Source organism: Polypterus senegalus, chromosome 10 (assembly GCF_016835505.1).
Source record: "Polypterus senegalus isolate Bchr_013 chromosome 10, ASM1683550v1, whole genome shotgun sequence".
Lineage (NCBI taxonomy): Eukaryota > Metazoa > Chordata > Cladistia > Polypteriformes > Polypteridae > Polypterus > Polypterus senegalus.
This window is the reverse complement of record NC_053163.1, coordinates 165,077,613-165,102,499: the sequence shown is the minus strand read 5'-3', so window position 1 is coordinate 165,102,499 and position 24,887 is coordinate 165,077,613. Positions and strand designations below refer to the sequence as shown.

The following is a 24,887-nucleotide window of genomic DNA, read 5'->3' as shown; positions in this document are numbered from 1 at the left end:
CTCTGCAGCATTGCTCTGAAGAAACACTACGACACCTTGATTTTTAAAAAGTGTTTTACTCAAAGGTTGATCATCCCTGCCAGGCAACTTTCTGTCTACTGAGACATATTGACAACCTTTAAGAAGGATCTTGATGAGATATCGGGACAGATTAGGTGTTCGCTAAATAAATGAACCTGATGGACTGAAAGTTGGGACATCCCAAAAACTTGGCGACTCTGCAGATGTGCTGCTGTCACTTATTTGCACTGTAGAGAGATGGCAAGCCTGTGGTGTCTCACCTTGACGACTAAAGCAACAGATGGAGCCATTTCTGTATTTCTGTCGATGAGTAAGTCAGCTGAATGAGCTCACTGAGGTGGAATACCTGCTTATAATAATACCGGGTGCCGTGTCCCTGAGAATTACAGCTTTACAATAGAGGGTGGAGTTCGCCTTTTCGTAAGTATTCATGCGGTAAAAGAGCTGAGATTTACTAAAATTGCTTCCTGTGTAAGGTGGCATTTCCTTGTTGATGTATTGTTGGTTCGTGGTGCCTTCTGTGCTCCTTGCTCTCCTTGAATTTGGTGTCCGCTTTAAACTTTCTGCATTGGGATGCTGGGAGGAAGACTGGCTAGAAAATACCATTCACAGTGAACTTTTTATACAAGAATGATATCATCAGATATCTGTCTGTTTATTTATCTATCCATCCATGTTATCCTATTGACCTAAATCACCCTCGTGATCCGCAAGTTTCTGCGCCCTTAACACTCCCACATTCTCATCGCCAAGCCCTGGTCCCTGTGGGCATGCGCGAGATTCTTGGGCACAGGCCTCTCCTTACCTGCCGCGCGCGCCCTCCTAGTGGCCGCCTCCTTTTCTGGGTTCGTGCTCGTGCTCGGCTAGCCTGCGAAGTTCCCGTTCATTTCGCTTCCCCTGCTGGCTGCCTACTCATGAGTTTTCTCGGAGAATGGAGGATGAGCCCCAAGCTTCCGGGCAGCACGAGGTAAGTCTGTGTGTCTGTCCTCCGGGTGAAGCTCAAAAGTGGGCGCGAGCCAGGGTGGCTCTTGGCGAGCTTGGGAGTGTTGGGCTGAAGTTATCAGTGAGATGATCGGGCACGATGTTCGCGAAAGGCAACTGAACCGACCGAGTTCGTCTGTCTAAAAAAAAGTGAGGCGAGCGAACGGCGTGAAAGTGCTGCCCCAGAAGCGAGTGCGTGTCTTGTTGAGCACACCGTTCAATCCAGCGAGTTCAGCTTGAGGAAGACTGCGATCTTTTACAAAATGTCACGGGACTGGACTCTTAAGAAGAAGGGTGTGGAGTGCAGTGGTCGCATGTCCAGAGCACGAGTTAAGTTTGGAGGCGAGTAGCCTTTGGGATGGGACTGAATTGCCACCCAGAGATGAGCCCAAAGTGGCTTGGGTAGCCCCCGCAGCTCCGAATTGATGGAACCCCTTTTAGACGGTCGCAGTTATGCTAAATTAAAATACGTGCGGCGTAGAACGGGGATACCGGGCCGTCAGTAAAGCGCCTTTCACTCACACCCAAGGGTGAGTTCTTTTTTAAACCATTACCAAGGGGTCCTAAAAGTGATCGGATGTTTGAGAAAGGACCTGTTCGGACAATCTAAACCGGGTTTCCAGAAGATGCGCACCAATCACGTAGCCCCCCGGTCTCGTTTGTCGGACTTATGCCGCTTGGGTTCCAGTGTACTCCTCAAGTACAGAAGGGCATTTGTGCCCCAGACGATGCCAGGTTCAAATTTAGTTGAGTGCTTCCATTTGCCTGGGGTTGTACTGGGTGACCCCGACTGTCCAGTGAGTCACTGACTCTTCTTAACACCACCAGGGACTGCCAAGACAATGGGAGAGATTGGGAACTGGAATTATAATTAGAATATTAGATTAGATTCAACTATGAGTACCGTGACAATGAAAAGCAGAAGTGAAAATAGCAGTTAATGGCAAGTAATGAGGTAAATATAAATAAATCTGAATTACTGTACTCTGCCCATATTTGAGGTGTACATAAGAAAAAGAAAGATTTCTATCATGTGGTAGAAGTACATAGTAAACTAGAAGAGTTGTGTGAAATATTCAAATGTGTACTCCAATTTAAATGTTTAAAGTCTAAATATTATTGATTATAATAGAAATTTGTGAAGTTGCACCCTCTGATAAAGGTCCTTAGTAGAGGATCAAGAATCTTATACGCTATTTGTAATCGCTGACCTTTCAAATAGTCTGAAACAATAGCAATCCTACTTCTGTTTGAAAGCCGTCAATTTTAAACTTCTGGGAGCGACTCTTGGATTGCTCGGACCACCAGTAGAGAATCAAATATTGACTCTCATAGGTGAATTGCTTTACTTGGAAAGTGCATCGGTGGTGTCTCTCACATCGGCCGGGCTTAGCGACTTCAGCTCCGTCCTGTCAGGGTTTTGGTTTCTTGATGTGCGCATCTGTTTATCGTTATTGTCGCTCAGTCATTATTATTACAGGAACTGTATAATGTCGGATAAAAGGATAGGTGGATAACACTAATTTTCTTATTTTTAGACCCTTCTTTGGTAATTTTACTGTTTTATTATTATTATTTACCCCTTTGTCTAACACGTTTTGCCCATTTTAAAATTTTTCTTCCTAACCCTAGCAACTGGATGGACACACAGACATCTGTCCTAGCAGTGCTACCTGTCTAAGGTGATATTGTTTGCAGTGCACTATTTATTAGCCTCTAGTATGGAAATGCATTACTGCAAATGTTTCTGATGTACTAACTTTTGAACTTTATATGTCTCTGTTATTTGCCCTTTGGTATGGGATTTGTGAAAGCAGGGTTAATGTTTGTGACGTGCCATGCACCGGTGTGACAAATGCAATGCATTTTACTACAACAGATGTTTGTGATGCGCCATCTGTTGGAATGACAGCGACATAACAGCTAAACGGACACACAGACACTTGTCCTTTTATGAAGGTAGATGAGTTGATTTCTGTCCATCCAGCAGTTGTAGTCACTTGTAATGTTCGGCATTAATATTGCATGTAGTAATAAAATAACATTTGGATTTGCTCAGAATGCTCCTGCATCTTCACTCTGCCTACCGGTAATCCTGTCACACGTCATGTTACTTCTAAAGACCAGTGGCCCCCGAACGCCCCGCTAATGTAGTCAAACAATTGAGAAAAACCTGTGGGGCAGCAACATGGTGGCACAGCGGTTAGTGCTGCTTCTTCATGATGCCTCAGCTCTTTGTTTCAGTCCTGCGTTGTGTTTACATGCAGGCGAATATTTTGATAATTGAGAATTGTCATTTAAGCATTAGTAGTGATTTAAACAAAGAAGCCATTTTCTTTATGCAAGCCCCCGTCATTTTCTGTCCCCCCAAACAAGCGTTAGGAATGCTTATGCAAAGTCCTGCTTTGGGAGTGTCATTTATTGCAGGGTGCTGGGGTGGTCCTCGAAGCAGGTTGGCAAGGGCCATTCTGGGCAGGACACTCCATAAGCCTGGGGGTGGGGGGGCAACTCTGGACTGGAGGGCAGGTATGAAAAGGTGGCTTTGTGGACCCGCTGGCCTGAAGAATGGCTGTTTTTGAGCGGTGGCCATTCTGTACCCCAGCGCCCTGTTGGTTCAGGACTTCTGATAGGAATGGTATCTGTTGGTGTCTCCCTGTCATCCCCTGGCCATGCACAGAAGACCACCTCCGTCTGTGTCTCTGGCCATGATGAAGACAACTCTGTCCATTTCCATTCATAGGACATGTGGTAGTGATGACCAAGCTTGACTGAAGGTAAGCAGAGAGACGCTTATGGACGCACTGCTACTTAATGATAGAGTATGTTTTGTCACACTTATTTTATTTTGGCCAAATCACCAGTAATAATTCAGTTCAAGTGTAAATGTCTGCTCTGTTACAACAGAAGAATGAGGGCACAGGTATAGACGGCAGGGGGACATTTGAAGGTACCACACAATAAAGAGGAAAACAAGGTCACCTAGGACCCTGCATCTTTAAGGGTGTGTGGAGACATGGGGAGAACATGCAGCCCATCACAGATAATGACCTGGCACACTCCTGGGTGGTTTTTCTATTCTTCTTTGACCTACAAGTGGCCCTATGGTTGGGTGGATGGGTGCCCAGTTGAGGTGGCGTACCACCTTATGCAGACAAAAGGTGGCAGCAGGTTTAGGTTTACCTGTGGCCTGGTGATCAAGTGGCATCCCACCCGGGGTTGGAACCCAAAGTTGCCAGGGTGGACAGATCTCAAGCGATTGTTAAAGTAGTATAAGGAAAGTGTCGAGATTTTGATGAATCCCGACGTTTTAGACATCGCCGAGTCCCAAAATACCGTTGTGTGTGTAAACAGGATAACTTGAGGACACTTTCACTTCGGTCAACCAAATTTTGCATACAAGTATTCGGTCCTAAACATTTTGGGCTCTTTCCGCTAACCGGAGGTGGTGCTTCACCTTTTATTCATGCAGCGGCAGGGTCCGATTTATCAACTTTTATAATAATTGTTCAATACATGTATATTATTCATTTGAATTGTTGTTGATTGTTCTTTAATGTACATAATATAAAAATATCATCGTCTTGTGATTTACTCCTCACATATCCATCCATTATCCAACCTGCTATATCCTAACTACAGGGTCACGGGGGTCTGCTGGAGCCAATCCCAGCCAATGCAGGGCGCAAGGCAGGAAACAAACCCTGGGCAGGGCGCCAGCCCACCACAGGGCACACATTAGGGACAATTTAGGGTCGCCAATGCACCTAACCTGCATGTCTATGGACTGTGGGAGGAAACCCACGCAGACACGGGGAGAACATGCCAACCCCACTACCCACTGCGCCACCATGCCGCCACTCCTCACATACTCATCCCCATATCTGAGTATATGAGAAAGTCGAGGGGAGAGCACTCACGATTTCTCCATCTTAAACAACAATAATCAGGAAAAATAAGCAGTTGCATTTTAAACTATTGTCAATTATACTTCCGAACTCCTTTTGCTGTCTCTTTATTTTTATACGTTTTGCCCACTTTGCTTGTTTAGTTGATGCACGTGCTGTCAATGGCGCCGCAGCAGATACACGTGGAGCAGTGGCAGGAGGCATCAAGTGACGTCCTCAAACCGGTCGGACCGAAGCGAGCAGCCACTGCTGGGTGTGGCCAACCCTTTTCTAAGCCCCGCCCACTGGCTTATTTGCATTCCGATTATGTTTAGCTTTGCTTTCACCCGAGGAGCGTTGATCTGAGTGACTTCACTCTTTGGCAGGCCGGCGGACTTCAGGGGATATGGTGACTCTTGGCTGTCATGACCTGGCTTATGATTTACGTTTTTCCCAACAGTTGCTTAGTCTCAAAAAAGGATTTGAGTGCGGGCTTCAAGGAATGGGGATGAGGTCCCCAGAAAGGCTGGGAGCGTCCCCCACCTGTGACCTCCTGTTTCTCTTCTTGGCGGCCTTGGTCCCCTCTTTGCTCCGTTGGACTTTTCTTCCGTATCCCTGTATGAAGTGCAGCGCCACCTTGTGGCCCATGCGGGCTGAACCCAGACTGAGTGATGTTGTGGTCCTGCTCCATACTGAAGTAGCTGTGATGTCCTCACTTTGAACCCGAGTTCGCTGCTCGTGTGTGTGTGTGTGTGTGTCCTTCCCCTTTACTGCAGGGCTTTCTGTAAGCCTAAAGGATTTCATCCTCCATCCCTAGAGGCCCAGTAGGAGCCTTCTGTTCCAGCGAGCTGACATTTTGTGGAGTTACTTTTATTGTGTTTTTATTTATTTATTTTGGCAGCAGGGGCCTCATTAACCTTTTTAATAGAGAAGGACCCCCTCCACACACACACACACACACACACACACACACACACACACACACCCACACCTCGGTATTTGCTTTGCTTCAAAGCCTCCTAAGCTGCTCCTATAGAAACCTCATCAGGCCTGCTGGCTAATGGCCTCCTCGGTGAGCTGCAAGTCCGTCGCCTTCACCACTTGGTTTACGTCTTTGGTTTTTTACTTTTTGACATCCAGTTGGATGTTGAGGTTTGAAAAAACTGGCAAACGAGAACAAAAGGACGAGACGAGAAGCAAAAGTCAAACCCAAAAGGTCAGCTGGAAACCAAACCTGCTGCCGGAGTCGTCCGTCCTTGTATGTCAAACTAAACACTAAGGGGAGTTTTTATGACCTGTGGGAGACCCCGCTGTACCGTTACACCCCTGACGCCAAAAACGGGGCAAATACAACTGCAATGAATTTAAGAAACATAATCCTAATAATAACAATGCGGGGTCTGCGGGCTTGTGGGCTACCCACTGTGCCAACCTGCCACCTACATACTGAAACTCAAAATCCAATTTCATAAATTTGCTGTGTAAATTCAACTCCGCTCTTTCATTGGAGGTTCCCAAGAGTGGCAAACTCAAGGCTGGTGAAGACGCCCATCCATCACTCGCACGTTGCCGCCGTCGGGCACCCCATGAAGGTGAATGCTGCTCACGGCGCTCTATCAAATAAAGTCTGATTGCCTCAAGTCTCGTCACTTTAGAGTTGTCAGTACATTGGGTGTGGTGGGAAGAAAAGCCCGCATGGACACAAGGAGAGCTGCCAGAGGTGCCACCGTGCCTTCAAATTTGAAAAGACGGGTATTTATTAATTTGGCTTTTTATCGAAGTGTGCACACAAATAAACAAATAGATTTGTCAAGCCAGATTTTACACCACCACAAGCATCGATGCCAGTCCAGATCTTCAGTTCACTTCTATATAGCGCCCTCCCCTCCCTGACCTCCTTACACGCTGCCCGTGTGTCTCTTCTGCCTACGTGGCATTTTTCTTTTCCAAATTGTGCAGGAATTTACATGCCAAGCCACTGAAGTGCCGTAGGCCCACGGGGCAGAAGACATGATGCAGGTGCAGCTTTCACATCCCACACCTGAGGGCATCTGCCATACACCTGTAAGGTCAATCGGGGGTGCCAAGGAGGATGGCGGGCCCGTTTGGTTTCACATAAACTCTGCCACCTCTCCCATCTCCGTGTCAGCTGATCCTGTTGTTTTGTCTCCTTGTGCCAGGACAGCGGAGCCGACGGACCTGCAGGCTGCCCTGAAGGAGAGCATGGCTGCACTCGACCTGTTCCTGAGCAACAAGTTTGATGAGGCGCTGGCTCAGCTTCACCCGAGGTAACTCTCAAGCCAGGGGACTGGCACGGTGGTCTTCTTTTTCCTGGAGTGAGGTGGCAGGAGGGATTTGCCAAATAGGATGTGGCGTCAGGTGGTGGATGAGTGGAAGGGCTTGAACCGCAGCCCCCTATATAGCGCCTTTCATTTGGTTATTTCATGACCTGCCCCATAGTGTCCACATTCTGTCGTGCGGCTCAGCAACTCTTTGAATTTTAGGCCTGGGGGTCCTTATAGTCACGTATACAAAATACAAAGAAATTCTTCCTTACATGTTCTAAATCAACAACTTGATATAAATAAGCATCTGAACTCCATATAGCGCCATGCGTCTCGGTACAGCCTGGACAGGCAAATGCGTGTGCTAAACAATGAGCACCAGTTGGGATGAATTACCTGAAATGTCACATGCAGGATATCCCGAAATATTAAGGAATTACGCAGTGAGGTGGAGCGGGTAAGGCGTCAGACTTGAGGCCGAGAGGTTAGCGGGATCTGAGCCCACCTGTGTGTCTGGAATGCTGCAAGTGGCCTTGGATAGAGGAGTCGGCCAAATAGTAGCTGGGTAAGGCGCCATATAATAGAGAGAGGTTTGTGTAAGGCGCCATATAATAGAGAGAGGTTTGTGTAAGGCGCCATATAATAGAGAGAGGTTTGTGTAAGGCGCCATATAAACCAGAGAACTGAAGCAGACACCTTAACACTGAGCCGCTTGGCTGTTGGCTAAACCCACGAACCTGACGGACTGAATGGCCTCCTCTTGTTCCTTAAAGGCTCATAGAGTTTATTGACATCTATTGGTTAATTTTTGTAGTGCCATACACAGCTGTCTGACTATTATTTTGTACCTTAAAAATAAGAATTATAAATTGGTAATGATAAGTGTGAAAGGCACTATATAACTGTGGATGATAATAGACATAAAAGCCACCACCAGAAAGGCAGGCAGTGTGGTGCGGCGGTTTTGGCTTTAGACTTCAGTGCCTGAGGTTTGTGAGTTGAAATGCCACTGCTGCCACCATGTCACCCTGAACGAGTGCCTTCACCTGCCCGAGTTCTCGATCCCTGGCACTCGTGCACCACTGTGGTGTTTTGAGCCTAATTTAACCTTCTGAGCCCCCCATACACGCGCACCACAGCTACCAAAGCCTTTATGGTGTGAATATACAAAAGCACGTTTAGCATGTTAATCTACAGTAATCTAAGTAGGTCCATACGTGGCATATTAGGTCACATAATGAGACACCTGAAACTTCATTCCAGAGTCTGGGGCTACCTTGGGGTCCGCATACCAGAGTGATGTCCTCCTGCCTGGAGCAACATGCCATGGATGAAGGCATCAACCAAAAAAGTGAATGTGAAAGTTCATTTTCTTTCATATCATTTTTCACTATAGTGCCGATTTGTTGGGTGGGGTGGCTCTAGTGTGGCCAGGGTCTGACATTTCAGGTACTTCATACCAGCAGGTGTCATACATTTGGTTGTCCAAGCTGTAGTGTGACGTGGGGCGCTCAATCAACAATGTGTTACAGTAAGCTGACCTTGACACTTGGGCCTTCCTGACCACCATTAGTAGGTGTAGGTTGTGTAACGGGGCCACCGATCTGACACACAGGGCTGTTTGGCCACCAATGAGAGCCACAAAGCAGGCCAGTTCCTTCACCAGCCTGCCCAGATGAGGCTACAGCTCAAGCAGCCAGACCCAACTACTACTAGCAGGCTTTGGCCTACCCAAGTCCAAACTGGCTGTAGACGTTCAAAATACCACCTAACCCCAAAATTAAAACAAAAATTCAATAAATGGAGAAGATCACAGGCTTGTTGAGACGAGCGACAATACAAATGATGCATTTATTCAGAGAAACAGCAAAAATGGACAAAAAGCAGGCAGGGTGGTGCCTTGGACTTCAAACCCTGAGGTTGTGGGTTCAAATCCCATCACTGACGCTGTGAGACCCTGAGCAGGTCACGTCACCTACCGGGACTCCAATTGGAAAAAGAAAAGAAACGGAAACAAAAGCATCTCAAAAGTCGGCGTTGGCCAAGAAAATAATTTTAAATGCTAAAGAAGGGGGGCTAAAAACGAGTCCAAGTGCACGGTCCAAAAATCCATAAGAAATGAAACGAAATCCCAGGAACCGCTTAACAAAACTCGGTGAGACTCTGCTGGGACCCTCGCTCTTACCCGTGGCTCCATCCACAAAACACAAGGAACGAGAGAACATTTGAAGATCTAAACCGCGCAGAATAAAGGATAAGCAAATTAAAGCAGAAATGACACGAGAAGTAATAATTCAAGGTAACCCAAATAATCATAAAACAAGATGAAGAAAACACAACAGCACACGAGTGACGTTTTATAATTGGTGTCATTTCAGTGTTTTTATTTGTCCCCTTGTGTCATTTTCCTTTTTTTCATCACCAATCCCCCGCACCCCTGAGACAGTCCTGCCATTCATATGGCAGCTGGCACCGCTCCAGTGTGTATGTGCCCGCTCTGCTGTCTGCTGCCCCCCTGTGGCATGTAATTGCCGGTTTAAAATGACTCAATAAAATAAACTGCCCGGCCCCCTTTTGTGCCCAATCCAAGTTTATTTGTGGTTTTCTTTCAGGGTAAAGGACAGCATGTATCACGCCCTCACCTATGCCACTATCCAGGAGATGCAGGCCATGATGACCTTTGACCCTCAGGACATTATATCGGCTGGAAACACAATGAAGGAGGCGCAGGCCGTGTGCCAGAGGTAAGGTGAAAGCGGGTACCACATAGGGTCCTGACTTTGGGGGTGTGGGGGTGAATGACACCGCCATCATTCCATCCTTTGTCACAGCCCTGCCTACACAGTCAGGAAAGATGGAGGCACCGAGCTTCTCCGCTCACTCCGTGGAGTCCAGTTTCTCTTTTTAGTACTGCTTATAATATTTTTAGAAGAAGCAGATCTTAACACAACACATCTGCTGGTTTGGTGGATGTGCCCCTCAATTCTCTGCGTGTCAGCAGGCAAACCATAAGGAGGACCAGAGGCGAGTTACAGGGGGTCTGGTGGGATCCCTCTTGGAGATTAGAGAGACTCGATTCACTCCTGATCGTGGAAGTCAGCAGCCTGCTTGATTAACGATCAAAGGACCCCCTTGGACTTGCATAGATCAGCTTGAAGCATTTGGAGGGGCCTGGCTTCTGTATGGCCCCCATGGTGTGACCCCAAGAAGCATCTGTAAAACAGCCGAGTCACCCACCCTTTAATACCAGTGTTTACTATGGTCAGTAGACCCTCATTAGCATTCATTTTTTAAATAATCTCCAATTGTTAAATATGAATTGGTTAACCTGTTTTTTTCATTTGTGAACTGGATAAAGGAGAGGGTCCTGGCTGCAGCCCGTGGCATGTGGTGGGATGGAGGTCAATGGGGGTTGGGGGTTCAGATGTCTGAGTCTTACCATTAAACCCAAACCTTGACTTCCATCCTAAAACTGCACTGACTTCATGGCGCAGCAGCTCAGCACATCTATGATGGTGCTGCATTCTGGTCCAGTAGGGGGCAGTGTTTAATTGTGCAATGATGAATAAATAAAGAATAGCATTATAAGTGAATGAAATAAATAAATATTCATCTAATATCGTACCTTCCTGCTAACGCTCATGTGTCATGCTCCATGGAGAGGATTATTAACGCCTGACCCCGCCCACTTCAAACCCCACCCCATCCCTGCAGTTAGTGGAGGATTACATTATATGGATGACGTCTGGCATGTAACTCCGCCCACATCAGTCCCCAGGACACCCCATGTTCTGCAGCGAGTGGTGGATTACAGAATATGGGCGGGGTCTGACAGTAAACCCCGCCCATGTCTTCCCCACCACATCCAATAGCAAGTGCTAGTTGGAATAAACATGTTAGACAACTGATGGGTGGAGAGTTATTTTTCATTTAATTTAATTTGGTTATCCTTTTAGTTTTTGTTTTTAATTTTATTTTTACCGCTTATTTTTTTTTTTGGTTCGTTCATTCACTTAAAATACAAAGGCACTTCTTGCCTGTCCGTCTGTGTGAAACAACGTGGCTCCTGGTTCAATTTCATTGAAATTTACTTCACTCATTCTTCAGTTTTCGTTGAGATAAATCGAACAGAGTGTGGTGTGTTTATAATTTCAAAACCTCCCATTTTAAAAAGCCTTGTCGATCTTCAGAATCGTCCGATTTAAAGCAGAAGAACGTTCTGTGTGACCTCAGTTACTGATTTACCTGACGGCGTCACGGTTACCATCAGAAAGGTTCTTTCAATGTGCGCTTCTCTCTCCTGAACTCCCATAGCCGCTCCTTGTCCTCCGTACAGGTGGCTGTCACGCGCACGGCCGGACACGCGCGTTCCACTCAATTCCTACGAGGGGGCGGCTGAACTTTAGTATCGATTTTAATCCCCATTGGCTGCTTTCAATGATTTAATCTTTCAATAAATATTAGGTTTAAGTAACATGAGCATTCATTGCGGCCTCAATTACTGATTACTTCACTCTGGCAGGTTTTCTCTCAGGTGGGGCTCTTTTCAGTTGGTATGTTTGCCTCCATTCCTCGTCCGATTGCCGCTCCTGATCCTCAATCCAAGTCATTTAAACGGATGCGTAGTCGCGCGCACGGCCGGACACGCGCTTTCACCTGAGCTGGCCTCTCGCGGACTTCGGCATCGATTTTAAATTTCTGTTTGGTATTTCAAATTATGTCATGTTTAAGTATTATGGACATTCTGTGCCACATCAATTGCTGATTACATTTACCCTGTCAGATTAGTCATCTTCAGTTTGCTTTTTTTCTGTCTTTTCCACGTTCACCTAATCCTCAATACAAATCATTTAAAACGGCTGCAGAGTCGCGCGCACGGCCGGACACGCGCTTTTACTTAAATCGGCAGCTCTCGTGGGCTGACGGACTAACGGATTTAGGCATCAAATTGAAATTAATTTAAGTGATGTCCAGTTTTAATAATAATGGACTTTCTGTGCCACTTCAGCTGCTGATTAAGTTGCCTTCAGTGAAGTTCTTTCATTTCACTTTCCTTTCCTTCGTCCTACTGCCTCTCCGCATCCCCAATACAAGTCATTTAAAAGGCCGCTTAGTCGCGCGCAACCAGGTTATCTACTTGTTACGCACGCGCAGTCAGTCAGTCGGTCGGTCGGTCGGCCCCGTTTTTTATTTAAATTGTATGAAGTACGACTCGCCGTACACCCTCCACAACCTGACAACCGGACATCGGTCGGTGCCGCCTTGACAAAACGTCAGCTGGCTATTTGGGGTGCGTGTGATATTCTAAAGTGCCATTAAAACGCGGACTCTCAGTTAGGACATTTAATTGCATTGTGTTTTAAAAGGTACACGTATGAGTTTGATGAACTAAATCAATCCAAACTCAAACGGTGATTTAAACCCCCAAGCGCCCCTCAGTGTCACGTTCCTCTCATTTAACGTCATTTAACGCCCACCATAGAGACGCACAACTGGGCCTTCGCTCCTGTCCGGCGGGCTGGCATGTGGGTCGTGGAATGTCCCAGGGAAGGGCTGTCTTGTGATTCAGGGCTTAATGAATCCAACATGACCGGCCTGGAACTGGAGTCTTGGGATGAGGGTCCCATGATTTCTGCTCAGTGCCTCATTACGCAGATTTTCTTCTCACTGCAGTTATTATTTCAGTGGCTGAGGGTGTTATGGTGGCACAGCAGTTAAGGGAAGTCACTTGGTGCCTTGCCAGTCTCCATTTTGCATGCTGGCACAGAGAGGGTGGCCTTGAATCCTTGTCCTCAGAGTTGGTGAGTGCTGGCTTGTCCAGCTGAGCTGAGGGGATTTCCCAGCACCCAGTGGGCTTCTTTTGGGTTTCATATCACACAGTAACGAGTTCTATCGCTTGGCCCTGCTGCTACCAGGATCCGGGTTCAACTCCAATCCAGTCGTCACTTTTGTAAAGTTTGTTCTCCTCAGGTTTATTTGGGCACATCAAATTCTGGATGAGACCAATGCCTCAGCACTAATGCTGAGACGTCCAGCAGTTTATCTAATCTGGCAATGAGGGTCTGGACCCCCAGTAATATTATCATCTAAATCTGTGAGGGTGGGCTGTGAGCATCCCAGGGTTGCTTCCTGCCTTGTGTCTGATGTTGCTGGGATTGGCTCCAGGTGGTCCTAATTTGGAGTGGGAATGTCAGGCAATGGTCAGCCTGTTTGTTCTTTTAGTTTTGCCCTTCACTATTCGGCTTGCACTGCCACCTTTGGCCTGTAGGGTGCGCCAGAGCTGCCTCTCGGTCACTAGTGGAGTGTCCAGTGGAAGTGGCCGCTGGTAGATGAGGGGGGGACTGGGGCTCCTGCTGTCTCAGCCTGACTGGATTCTCCTGCTGCCTTGCTTCACTGGGTAGCCGAGCTGCAGGCCTTGAACCCGTGTTCAGACCCTTGGCCCACCCCTCGTGACTTCATTTTGTTCATCTGCATTTGACAGGTTCAGGAAGAAATCGTCGGTCGCAGAATCATTCAACAGCCTCATCCACAGGCAGGGGGAGCAGTTCACCGAAGGTGAGTGGCCAGACCCCCATCTTATGATTCCTCGAGCCCCCCCATGGCACCCCACTTACTGTCCATTCCTGTGTCCCCAGAGGAGCTCCACGCCGAGATCTGTTATGCCGAGTGTCTCCTGCAGAGGGCGGCCCTCACCTTCCTGCAGGTCAGTTGGCACTGCTGGCTTTTGTGCCCTTTGTCTGCCCATCAGCCCTCCGTTTTCTTGTATGGCTCCCCCTACTGGTGCCTACCTGTCCATGTTTTCTTGATTTTCAGGATGAGAACATGATCAGCTTCATCAAGGGAGGGATGAAGGTGCGGAACAGCTACCAGATGTACAAGTGAGTGCACCAAGGTGGGGTTATGGTTGGGGACGGCCACAGGATGCCCACTCATGCCCACTCTCTTTGAAGGGATCTGCACGGCATTGTCCAGTCGTCCCAGTGCCCCCGGTCAGAGGGCCACTCGCATGTGGAAGGAGGTGTGAAGCTGGGCGTTGGAGCCTTCAATCTGGTGAGGACTCCATTTTGGTTTATGATTACGAGAGCTGGCACAGATTACTCGAGATTTGTTGGCGGTGGCATTGCATGGCATCAGCAAGATCAGCCTGATGCCAGCTACACCACGTGGGAATCTATTGGTAGTTGGTGTGCGTTGCCCAGTTCTATGTTTGTACTTCAGTTAGTGGCAGTGACTTCTGATGGCCCATCTGAGGCACCTGTGATTGTATTTATAGCGCCTTACACTGCAAGGAGTATAAAGACACACTGCATCTGTCAAGTAATTCATCATAAAATGTACAGGTGGTGGCGGCGCTGTTTCTCACCTTTATCTTCCAAAACTCCGTCTCCCTCCAGACTCTTTCCATGCTGCCCACACGGATACTGCGACTGTTGGAATTTGTGGGATTCTCAGGCAATAAGGTGAGTGAGGTTATGGTGGGGCGCTTGGGGGGGCTTTTTTGTAAAGCCGTGTTAAAGGCACTTTGTCAGGAGGGGCGCTGAAGCATGTTGCCCCAAGAATGGTGAGATGCATTGGCGTGCACACTGCTGGCAGCAGGGGGCGCTCTCCTGTGAGCCCCTACTGATGCTTCTTACCAGAGGAGGGCGCTGGAGTGTTAAGGGGTGCCGTTACCTAAGGTGTTACTGGAAAGCAATGCAAGTGCTGTGTGAGTTCGTAACAGAGGAGGGCGCTATACCATGAAGTCTACCTGGGGTGTAGAATGCTGTAGGATTGGTTTATGCCAGAGGAGGGCGCTGAAGTGCGCTGAAGGGTGAAGTTTTACTCTTAATTAGGTAAAGTGTTCCTGATTGAGTAAGGTGGGTGCTCTAGTGCAGGAGGTCGCCATTTCTCAAGAGTTAATGTCAGGGGACACAGTTGTCACCACAGGAGGGCACTGTGCCATGAAAATTAGTTAGTGCTGTGAGACAGATTGTTATAAAAGGCACTATATAACAGAGAGAAATGAAAGGCGCTATATAATAGATAGTATTTTACTGTGTAGCTTTTGTTCTGTCTTAGAGGGGGGCACTGGTGGCTTGATGCACTGCGGGGTTGACTCTTACAAGAAGAGAGTGCTGAAGCATGCAGATGGAAGACACGTTGGTGCTTATTGTAACCACAGGAGGGCGCTGCAGTGTAAGGGGTTACTGCCAGGGAGTGAAGGAGGATGGCATATTGGTGGAGTAGCACTCTGTATTGTTGGCTCATACCAGTGGGCTTTTACTGGGTAAAGATACTGTAGGGCAGGATCTTACCAGGAGAGGGGACTGTAGCAGGAGGTCTGCCCAAGGAAGTACAATGTTGTAGAGTTTGTTTTTACCAGAAGAGGGCACTGTTGTGGGTTTTTACTGGGCAGAGGTGACACTGTAGTGCAGGTACTTACCAGTGGAGGGCGCTGTGGCACGATGTCGACCTGGGAGAACAGGATGCTGTACGTTTTGTTCTTACCAGTGGAGGGTACTGTTGTGTGAGGTTGTACTGGTGAAAGAGGAAACAGTATTGTCTGCTGTTACCAGAGGAGGGCGCTATAACATAAGGCATTTCTTGAGGCCAAGAAGAAGGTGCAGTGTAGTTTCTCAGCAGTAGATGGTGCTGTAGCGTGAGGTTTTACAGCAGTATGGTGTGGGCTCTCGCCAGAGGAGGACACTGTTGTTAGGGGTGGTGGTCTACAGTATTGTAGTTCAGGCTCTTACCACAGGAGGGCGCTGTTGCAAGAGCTTTCAGTGAGAACGCCGGTGTTGTAGTGCAGGTCCTCATCAGCAGAGGACGCCATAGTGTGAGCCTTGTTGGTAAGTGGTGGTGTTGTGTAAGGGGGGGCACAATGCCAGGGTTGTTCTCAATAGGTTGTGCTGCACTTGGACATTTTTAATAATGTATGGAGGTGGCATAGGGGTAGCAGTGCTGGCAATAAGACCACTGTGGTCTGCCGGTGCTACCTGTATGGAGTTTGAATGTTCTTCCTGTGTTTTGCATGGGTTTCCTCCTGGTGTCCAGATAGTCCCCCTCGGGTCCAAATGTCGGAGTAAAGGCATTGTAGTGTGAGTTGTTGCCAGAAGATGGCGCCCTTGTAGTCTCCACTATACTGGAGAATTTTCCTGTGGACGGGACTGTAATGTGCTGTGTCTCTGGTAGAGGGCACTGTTTTTCATGTTAATGGTGTTCATGAAGGGGGGTCTCCATGTGCTGTGATGTGCTTTGGGGAGTTAGACCGGACTGTTTTCTGAATGTCGTCTTTTCTCCAGGGCTATGGGTTGCAGCAGCTCCAAGAGGGGGCGTCCACTCAAAATTTCCGGTCGGTCCTGTGCACCATGCTGCTCCTCTGCTATCACACCTTCCTGAGCTTCGTTCTGGGTAAGGTTGGTGCGCTCAGCGGGGTTTGATACCACTGTGAAGTCTCAGTCTGAGTGGCCTGATTTAACTGGACTGTCACCACAGGTACTGGAGAAGGAGACGTGGATGACGCGGAGAGACTCCTGCAGCCCTACCTGCAGCAGTACCCCAAGGTGAGCCGGGCAGGCAGTCGGATTTAACGTTAAAGCTGAAGCCCCCCAAGACCTTCAAACCACACTTCATGCACTTTATAAATTTTCTCTTGGAGACAACTAAAATATTATCTGTCTGTGATATATAGCGCCTTTCCTCTCTGTCTGTCTGTTTACCTAGCTATGATATTGTAGTACCTTTTGTATCTACCTATGATATAGCGCCTTTCACATCTATCTATCATAATGTTCCTTTCATCCATCTATCTATTATATAGTGCCTTTCATCTATCTATCTATTATATAGTGCCTTTCTATCTATCTTTCTAATATATAGTGCCTTTCATCTATCTTTCTAATATATAGTGCCTTTCATCTATCTTTCTAATATATAGTGCCTTTCATCTATCTATCTATTATATAGTGCCTTTCATCTATCTATCAAATATATAGTGCCTTTCATCTATCTATCTATCTATCATATAGTACCTTTCATCTATCTATCATATAGTGCCTTTCATCTATCTATCAAATATATAGTGCCTTTCATCTATCTATCTATCTATTATATACAGTCATGTGAAAACATTAGGACACCCTTTGAAAGCATGTGGTTTTTTGTAACATTTTTAATAAATGGTTATTTCATCTCCGTTTCAACAATACAGAGAGATTAAAGTAATCCAACTAAACAAAGAAAACTGAAGAAAAGTCTTTTCAAGATCTTCTGTAAATGTCATTCTACAAAAATGCCTATTCTAACTGAGGAAAAAGATAGGACACCCTTGCCCCTAATAGCGAGTGTTACCTCCTTTGGCTGAAATAACTGCAGTGAGACGGTTCTTGTAGCCATCTACCAGTCTTCGACATCGGTCTGAGGAAATTTTACCCCACTCCTCAATGCAGAACTTTTTCAGCTGTGAGATGTTTGAGGGGTTTCTTGCACGTACAGCCCTTTTCAAGTCACCCCACAGCATCTCAATGGGATTCAAATCTGGACTTTGACTTGGCCATTCCAGGACTCTCCATTTCTTCTTTTTCAGCCAATCTTTGGTTGATTTACTAGTATGTTTTGGGTCATTGTCATGTTGCATGGTCCAGTTCCGCTTCAGCTTTAATTTTCTAACTGATGGTCTCACATGTTCTTCAAGCACCTTCTGATACACAGTAGAATTCATCGTGGATTCTATGATGGTGAGCTGACCAGGTCCTGCTGCAGCAAAGCAGCCCCAAACCATGACACTTCCACCTCCATGCTTCACAGTTGGTATGAGGTTCTTTTCTTGGAATGCTGTGTTTGGTTTACGCCAAACATGTCCTCTGCTGTTGTGTCCAAATAATTCAATTTTGGACTCATCTGTCCAAAGAACATTATTCCAGAAGTCCTGGTCTTTGTCAACTTTATCTCTGGCAAATGTCAGTCTGGCCTCGATGTTTCTCTTGGAAAGCAAAGGTTTCCTCCTTGCACACCTCCCATGCAAGTTAAACTTGTACAGTCTCTTTCTGATTGTAGAGGCATGTACTTCTACATCAACAGTAGCCAGAGCCTGCTGTAGTTCTCGAGATGACACTTTAGGGTTTTTGGAGACCTCTTTTAGCATCTTGCGGTCTGCTCTTGGGGTGAACTTGCTGGGGCGACCAGTCCTGGGCATGTTGGCAGTTGTTTTGAAAGCCCTCCACTTGTAGACTATCTTCCGGACGGTGGAATGGCTGATTTCAAAATCTTTTGAGATCTTTTTAAATCCCTTCCCAGACTCATAGGCTGCTACAATCTTTTTTCTGAAGTCCTCTGACAGCTCTTTTGTTCTCACCATGGTGCTCACTCTCACTTCAACAGTCAGGAGCACACCAAACTAAATGTCTGAGGTTTAAATAGGGCAAGCCTCATTCAACATGCAGAGTAACGATCTACTAATTATGTGCACCTGGTGTGATATACCTGTGTGAGATCTGAGCCAATTTAAGAGGGAATACATGTGAGGGTGTCCTATCTTTTTCCTCAGTTAGAATAGGCATTTTTGTAGAATGACATTTACAGAAGATCTTGAAAAGACTTTTCTTCAGTTTTCTTTGTTTAGTTGGATTACTTTAATCTCTCTGTATTGTTGAAACGGAGATGAAATAACCATTTATTAAAAATGTTACAAAAAACCACATGCTTTCAAAGGGTGTCCTAATGTTTTCACATGACTGTAGTGCCTTTCATCCATCTATCTATCTATCTATTATATAGTGCCTTTCACTCTATCTATCTATCTATTATATAGTGCCTTTCATCTATCTATCTAATATATAGTGCCTTTCATCTATCTATCTATCTATCTATTATATAGTGCCTTTCATCTATCTATCAAATATATAGTGCCTTTCATCTATCTATTATATAGTGCCTTTCATCTATCTATCTATCTATCTATTATATAGTGCCTTTCATCCATCTATCTATCTATCTATTATATAGTGCCTTTCACTCTATCTATCTATCTATTATATAGTGCCTTTCATCTATCTATCTAATATATAGTGCCTTTCATCTATCTATCTATCTATCTATCATATAGTGCCTTTCATCTATCTATCTATCTATCTATCTATTATATAGTGCCTTTCATCTATCTATCTAATATATAGTGCCTTTCATCTATCTATCTATCCATCTATCTATCTATCTATCTATTATATAGTGCCTTTCATCTATCTATCTAATATATAGTGCCTTTCATCTATCTATCTATCTATCTATTATATAGTGCCTTTCATCTATCTATCTAATATATAGTGCCTTTCATCTATCTATCTAATATATAGTGCCTTTCATCTATCTATCTATCTATCTATCTATCTATCTATCTATCATATAGTGCCTTTCATCTATCTATCTATCTATCTATCTATCATATAGTGCCTTTCATCCATCTATCTATCTATCATATAGTGCCTTATCTATCTATCTATCTATCTATTATATAGTGCCTTTCATCTATCTATCTAATATATAGTGCCTTTCATCTATCTATCTATCTATCTATCTATCTATCTATCTATCTATCTATCTATCTATCTATCTATCTATTATATAGTGCCTCTATCTATTGAAGTGTTCACCATGAAACAGCGCCCCCTGCTGGCAGCACTGCTCACACCGCACTGTCTTGTATTTTTAACGCCGCTTTTCATGTTCTGTTCCCCTAGGGGGCGATCTTTCTGTTCTTTGCTGGCCGGATTGAGGAGATTAAAGGCAATCTGGACACGGTGAGGTTCAACTCTATTCTGTGATTAAGTCTGATGGCCCATGCAGGCAAAGGTCACCATTTGGGTGGTAATAAATATAGCGCCTTTGTCTTTTCATCGTTTGATTGACTTGGGGTCTCCATATCAAGGTGCCCCCAACTGCAGCACTTTTTTATGTTCTTGTCATTGGTTCGGTTTAAATGCTGAGACCTCCTAAAGCGATGTCACACAGGCCCTGGTACTTGTGCTGGCCCGCGTGTTTAAGGTGCCCCCCTATCCCATCTTGTCTTACTTCATTGAAGAGCGCCTGTGTTTTGGGGGGTTTATGGTCTCATCCCAGCCTCATTAGCTCCCCCTGTCATGTTAGTGACTTTGTGACTCCTGTGCTCTGAAGAGCCATACTGCAAGGCGCTATATTGAGGCTGTGAGCTCTCCTCACCCGCTCGGTTGCACCCACTGACCTTGGCACTGTGTTGATGCTTGTTCTGTACAAGACATTGGCGTAAGGCCTGGGGGCACCTGGCTTGGCACCTCACTCTTGGCCGTTTCAGGCGATCGCCCGCTTCGAGGAGTGCTGTGAGGCCCAGCAGCACTGGAAGCAGTTCCACCACATGTGCTACTGGGAGCTGATGTGGTGCTTCACCTACAAGCGCCAGTGGAAGATGGCCTACTTCTACGCCGACCTGCTGTGGAAGGAGAACTCCTGGTCCAAGGTGAGAGGCGCTGGGCAGCTTGGCAGGTGAGCGCGACGGCGGGCAGGGGCGGCTCGACGTGGTCACCGCCGGATGATGGACTGAACCTTTGTACCCCCCTGCAGGCCACCTATGCCTACATGAAGGCGGCTTACCTCAGCATGCTGAGCGACGAGGACTGCAAGCCCTTTGGTGAGGATGAGGTGCAGATCTTCAGGTAGGTGGTGTCCCAGGTGGATGGGCAAGTTGTGCCCTGTATCTGCCCACTCATGTTGGCGTGCACATCTTCCTCTGTAGACAGGTGACCACCATGAAACAGAAGATTGCGGGGAAATCGCTGCCCACAGAGAAGTTTGCCATTCGTAAAGCTCGTCGCTACCTGGTGCCCGATACCCTCCCACTGCAGGTGCCCCCACTGGTAGGTGCCCAAGTGTGGTTTATTTAAAAAAAAAAAGTGTAGAAATGGACCCCTGCTGATGGATTCTGGTCTTTCTTTAAAGGAGATGATGTACATCTGGAACGGTTACACAGTCATCGGGAGACATCGAGACCTGACCGTCGGGATGCTGCAGACGCTGGATGAGGCCCAGCACAAGTTGGAGCAGCTGCCAGGTAGGCCCTCAGTCCAGAGGGGTGATGGAGAGTTTGGCGCGCACACGCACACACACACACACCCCATCATGCCAACATGAGCAGCGGGCACTCGACTGACCTCTACTGACACTGCTCTCTTGTAGTGGCGGACCACACGGCGGACGACATGTGCCTGCTGAGCCTCCTCAAAGGACTCTGTCTGAAGCACCTGGGCTGCCCCCTAGAGGCCGAGCAGTACTTCAACTTCATCCACTGCAAGTAAGTAGGGGTCAGCTCATCAGTTTGTGCCCACCGTCGTCAAGGTGTAGTGACCACATCAGGCATCTCTCTCGCTCTCTCTCTGCAGTGAGGCACGGATTAAATACGACCACTACCTGGCACCCAACGCCCTGCTGGAGCACGGCCTGCTGTGTATGGAGTCGGGAAGAATGGATGAAGCCATCAAGTTCTTGGAAAATGCCAAGTAAGGACTTGGGGCGCTTGTTGGTGGGGTGCCCGCTGGTCTGACTTCATACAGGGCTTGTGTTAAGAAATCCAACCCACTGCAGGCCCAATGGGCACGTTGGCCACTAGAGGGCAGCAGTGGACCACTGAGACTCCGGTTCTGTAGCCTCCTTTGCGGTGTGATTGCCGCCAGACCCCCATTAACCATACGACCCCATCTCGGTTTTGGCTCATGAACGTGAGGGTCTCGAGTTGAAACGCGATGAACTCAAAGCGACCGCTAAGCGAATGTGGACGGGACGTGCTGTGTCACCGCGTTTTAAAGTGACACGAAGATCACGTGCCATGTGACCGACGGCGCCGATGCGAAACTCACCTCGTGATTGTGCGGCACAAGGAAGGCCACACGTTTGGGTCACAAATGACCTTCCATAAGAGCGTCGGAGAAGACGGGTGATGGAGTGACACGGCGATCGTGGGCGAGCAGACCACTTACGCTCCCAGTCCTGGGGGGTCCTCACCTCTTTGTGCTGCTGATGGGGGTGTGGCCTCAAAGTGCAGGCTGATAGCACCAGAAAGAGGGCCTTTGGAGACCGAACAGGCGCGACCACCGAAACAAAGGGGGACACGTTTAAACAGCGGGGATCGGCGGTGGAGAATTCGAGGCAGAATGAAGTGCGGATGGAACAGCTGGAGGAGGCCATCGCGAGGGTCGGGGGTCTTAAGGCCTGTGATGCTGGTGGATGGAGCCGAGACACAGACAGCAAAGGAGGTGGAGAATAAGAAAGGAGACCCTCAGAGGTGCAACAAATGGGGGGGAAGAGAAAGTGCAGGAGAGTAGGCTGAGGTGGTATGGAGAGACCATCGTATGTGGGCAAACGAGTGACTGGGGGGTTTTAGCGTGAAGTGGAGGTGGATGGGTGAAGATCTGAAGGCTCAGATTCAGACGGGTGAGGGGGTGCAGGAGGCTGATCAGGCACATCATCCCCGTAAGAAGACCACCTTCTCCGACCTTCTTTCAGCCACCACTTGTCTCCTCATTCTTTAGCGATGTCTTCTTTTGTCTTTTTTTTTTTTCTTTCTTCAGGCAAAACTACAAGAATTATTCCATGGAGTCCCGGACGCATTTCCGTATCCAAGCCGCCCTGCAGACAGCAAAGCTGGCCCGTGGAAACGGATCTCGCTCTTCGTCCCCGATGCCACCCCGTCACGTGGCAAGGGAGCAGGAGACGACAAACGCCACCCTCCGAGAAGGCGACTGAGAGACTGTGCGGTGGGGTGGACAATTCCTGGAGCGGGGGGCAGTGCCAGCATCTGTTTTCCACTGGAGCCCTACATGCCAACCTAGACAACAAAGAGTTGGTTGTTGCCATGTCAGGGGTCCCGACCCCCCCCTCTCTCTCCCTCCAGCCTGCGCCCATTTCAGGCGGTGGACAAGAATCAATTCAGTTTCTCCTGAGCCTCTTGGACATCTGCGCCCACCCAGTTTCGGGGCAGCAGGTTTGCTTTTTAAATGACGGCTGTGTTGCGTTAGTAAGCCAGCAGGTGGTGCCAATCTGCAATGGCTGCCTTAAAATGGATGAGACCCCCAAGGGGCAGTGTGGGTTGGATTTGGCATTAAAAGAAAATCAAAAATGCACCTCTGATTGATGCGTGGCTGTGGACAAAGGGGCTAAAGAGACCCCCAGATCCTTGTAACCACTCGCCTTTGGTTTGTAATGGAGTAAACGGAGCCTTGCCAGCCGATGGCACACATGTCCTAGCTTCTCACCGTCAGTGGGCACAGCCAGATGGACCACCGTGCCAGTCCTGTGGGATTCCAGCTGGAGAAGCTGTGCTGTAGGGGGACAGGCTGACTGCAGGCTTGGGGGGTCAAAACCTATGCCATGGCAGTGATTGACACCTGCTGTACCCCCCACATGCCCACACAGCAGACGGCTGACTAATAGTTTTTTGCACTTCTGCTTTCTCCATTTTTTTTTTTATCTAACTACGTGAATCTCAAATTCAACTTTTAAGAAACGCCCAGTTGGGTATGTGGGGGGCTTGGGGGAGAGGGAGAGGGAGAGGGAGAGGGAGAGGGGTATGAGTTTGCAGTGAATCATAAACACCCTAAAGGATACCTGGGGAAAATGACCACCCGAGGTGGCATGAGACATAGTGGGGTGACCACCCTGGACGGGTTGGCTTTGGTCCACCCACACACTCCACCTTGTGGGCACTTTGTGCAATGACAGAGCAAACCAAAAAAATCAACTGGGGGGCTTCTTAAGGGGTCCGAGGTCATGTCCCTGCTGCCACAGTCTCAGACTCCACAATGACTTGGCAAAGGTGAGAAGGTGATCGGGGTCCTTTACAATGAGTGGTCTTGTCAAGGACCACCGCCGGGACGCTGGCCTCACTCCACATTGGTGGTCTTCTATCGTTTGCTGGGCCTACCCTACCCCACCTACCCTGCTGTGCTGTCCACTGCTCCCCGTTCTCTCACAGGTCCAGTTGCTACTCAAAGTTAAAAGTCACCGAAGATGAAAGTGGCAAAGCAGTGAATGTCACCACACGCAGAAGGTAGGCTCTGGCAGGTCCTGCTGTACGATGACAATTTTGAAGAACATGGAGGTGCTGCACGATGACATCGTGGTGTCTTAGGCCATACAGCATCTCCGAGATTTGCCCACCTGGACTTGTGCCCCCCACTGGCAGAATGTGACCCTCCCGTTAGGTCGAGGGACCCCAGCATTTGGTGAAGTGCAGTTGCAGGACGCTCATTAAAGTGAGGGGTTTCGTGTGACAGACGTGTCCTCGTTCTTCACGCCATAAACTCGCCCAAAGACGTTTGCTCATCACATCGCTGGCTAAAGTTTGGGTTTCTGTGCCCACGTATTAAAGTCCAGTCCTGCGTCTACGAAGGTCTGCCACGTCACTTAATGCTGAACAGGGGGTGGTCTACCCCAGCTAGCACAGGGTCCGGGTGTAAACCCACCATGTGCAGCACTGCGAGGCTCAACCACACAACGTCCCACCCACCTCAGATGAGAAGATGGTGGGCTGGCAGAGTATTTGGCGACAACCCCCAAGATGTCACAAACAAGAAAGCGTCCCACCCGTCTCTGAATCGACATCCACAAGCCAAGCTTCTCCATCGTGCCAAAGGGCCGGGGGGCCCACCATGCAGTAGCAATCCAAGGGGTCCGAGGCCACATCCTTGTCCCCTGCTGCAGTCCGAGTAGCCGAGAG

At 47.8% G+C, this 24,887-nt stretch overlaps 1 protein-coding gene across 1 annotated transcript; it reads left to right on the top strand.

The window, feature by feature from the left end:
- The first annotated feature begins 625 nt into the window (after window positions 1–625).
- Window positions 626–23,292, top strand: ttc39a (tetratricopeptide repeat domain 39A). Its single transcript, XM_039767271.1, has 18 exons — window positions 626–988; window positions 7,067–7,174; window positions 9,784–9,915; window positions 13,653–13,726; window positions 13,807–13,874; window positions 13,985–14,049; window positions 14,122–14,221; window positions 14,566–14,631; window positions 16,453–16,561; window positions 16,646–16,713; window positions 19,885–19,944; window positions 20,475–20,636; window positions 20,741–20,832; window positions 20,913–21,033; window positions 21,116–21,227; window positions 21,353–21,467; window positions 21,556–21,672; window positions 22,741–23,292. Exons 1-18 carry the CDS (start codon window positions 792–794, stop codon window positions 22,913–22,915), a joined length of 1,941 nt encoding a protein of 646 aa, XP_039623205.1. The 5' UTR covers window positions 626–791; the 3' UTR covers window positions 22,916–23,292.
- The last annotated feature ends 1,595 nt before the right edge of the window (window positions 23,293–24,887 follow it).

What these genes read in the sequence shown, in the direction of transcription:
- ttc39a (XM_039767271.1), top strand. Translation starts at nt 792, where the DNA reads ATGCGCGAGATTCTTGGGCACAGGCCTCTCCTTACCTGCCGCGCGCGC. An exon ending in GGGGGAGCAGTTCACCGAAG is followed by an intron (nt 13,727 to 13,806) that starts GTGAGTGGCCAG and finishes CTGTGTCCCCAG; the next exon opens with AGGAGCTCCACGCCGAGATC. An exon ending in TTAAAGGCAATCTGGACACG is followed by an intron (nt 19,945 to 20,474) that starts GTGAGGTTCAAC and finishes TGGCCGTTTCAG; the next exon opens with GCGATCGCCCGCTTCGAGGA.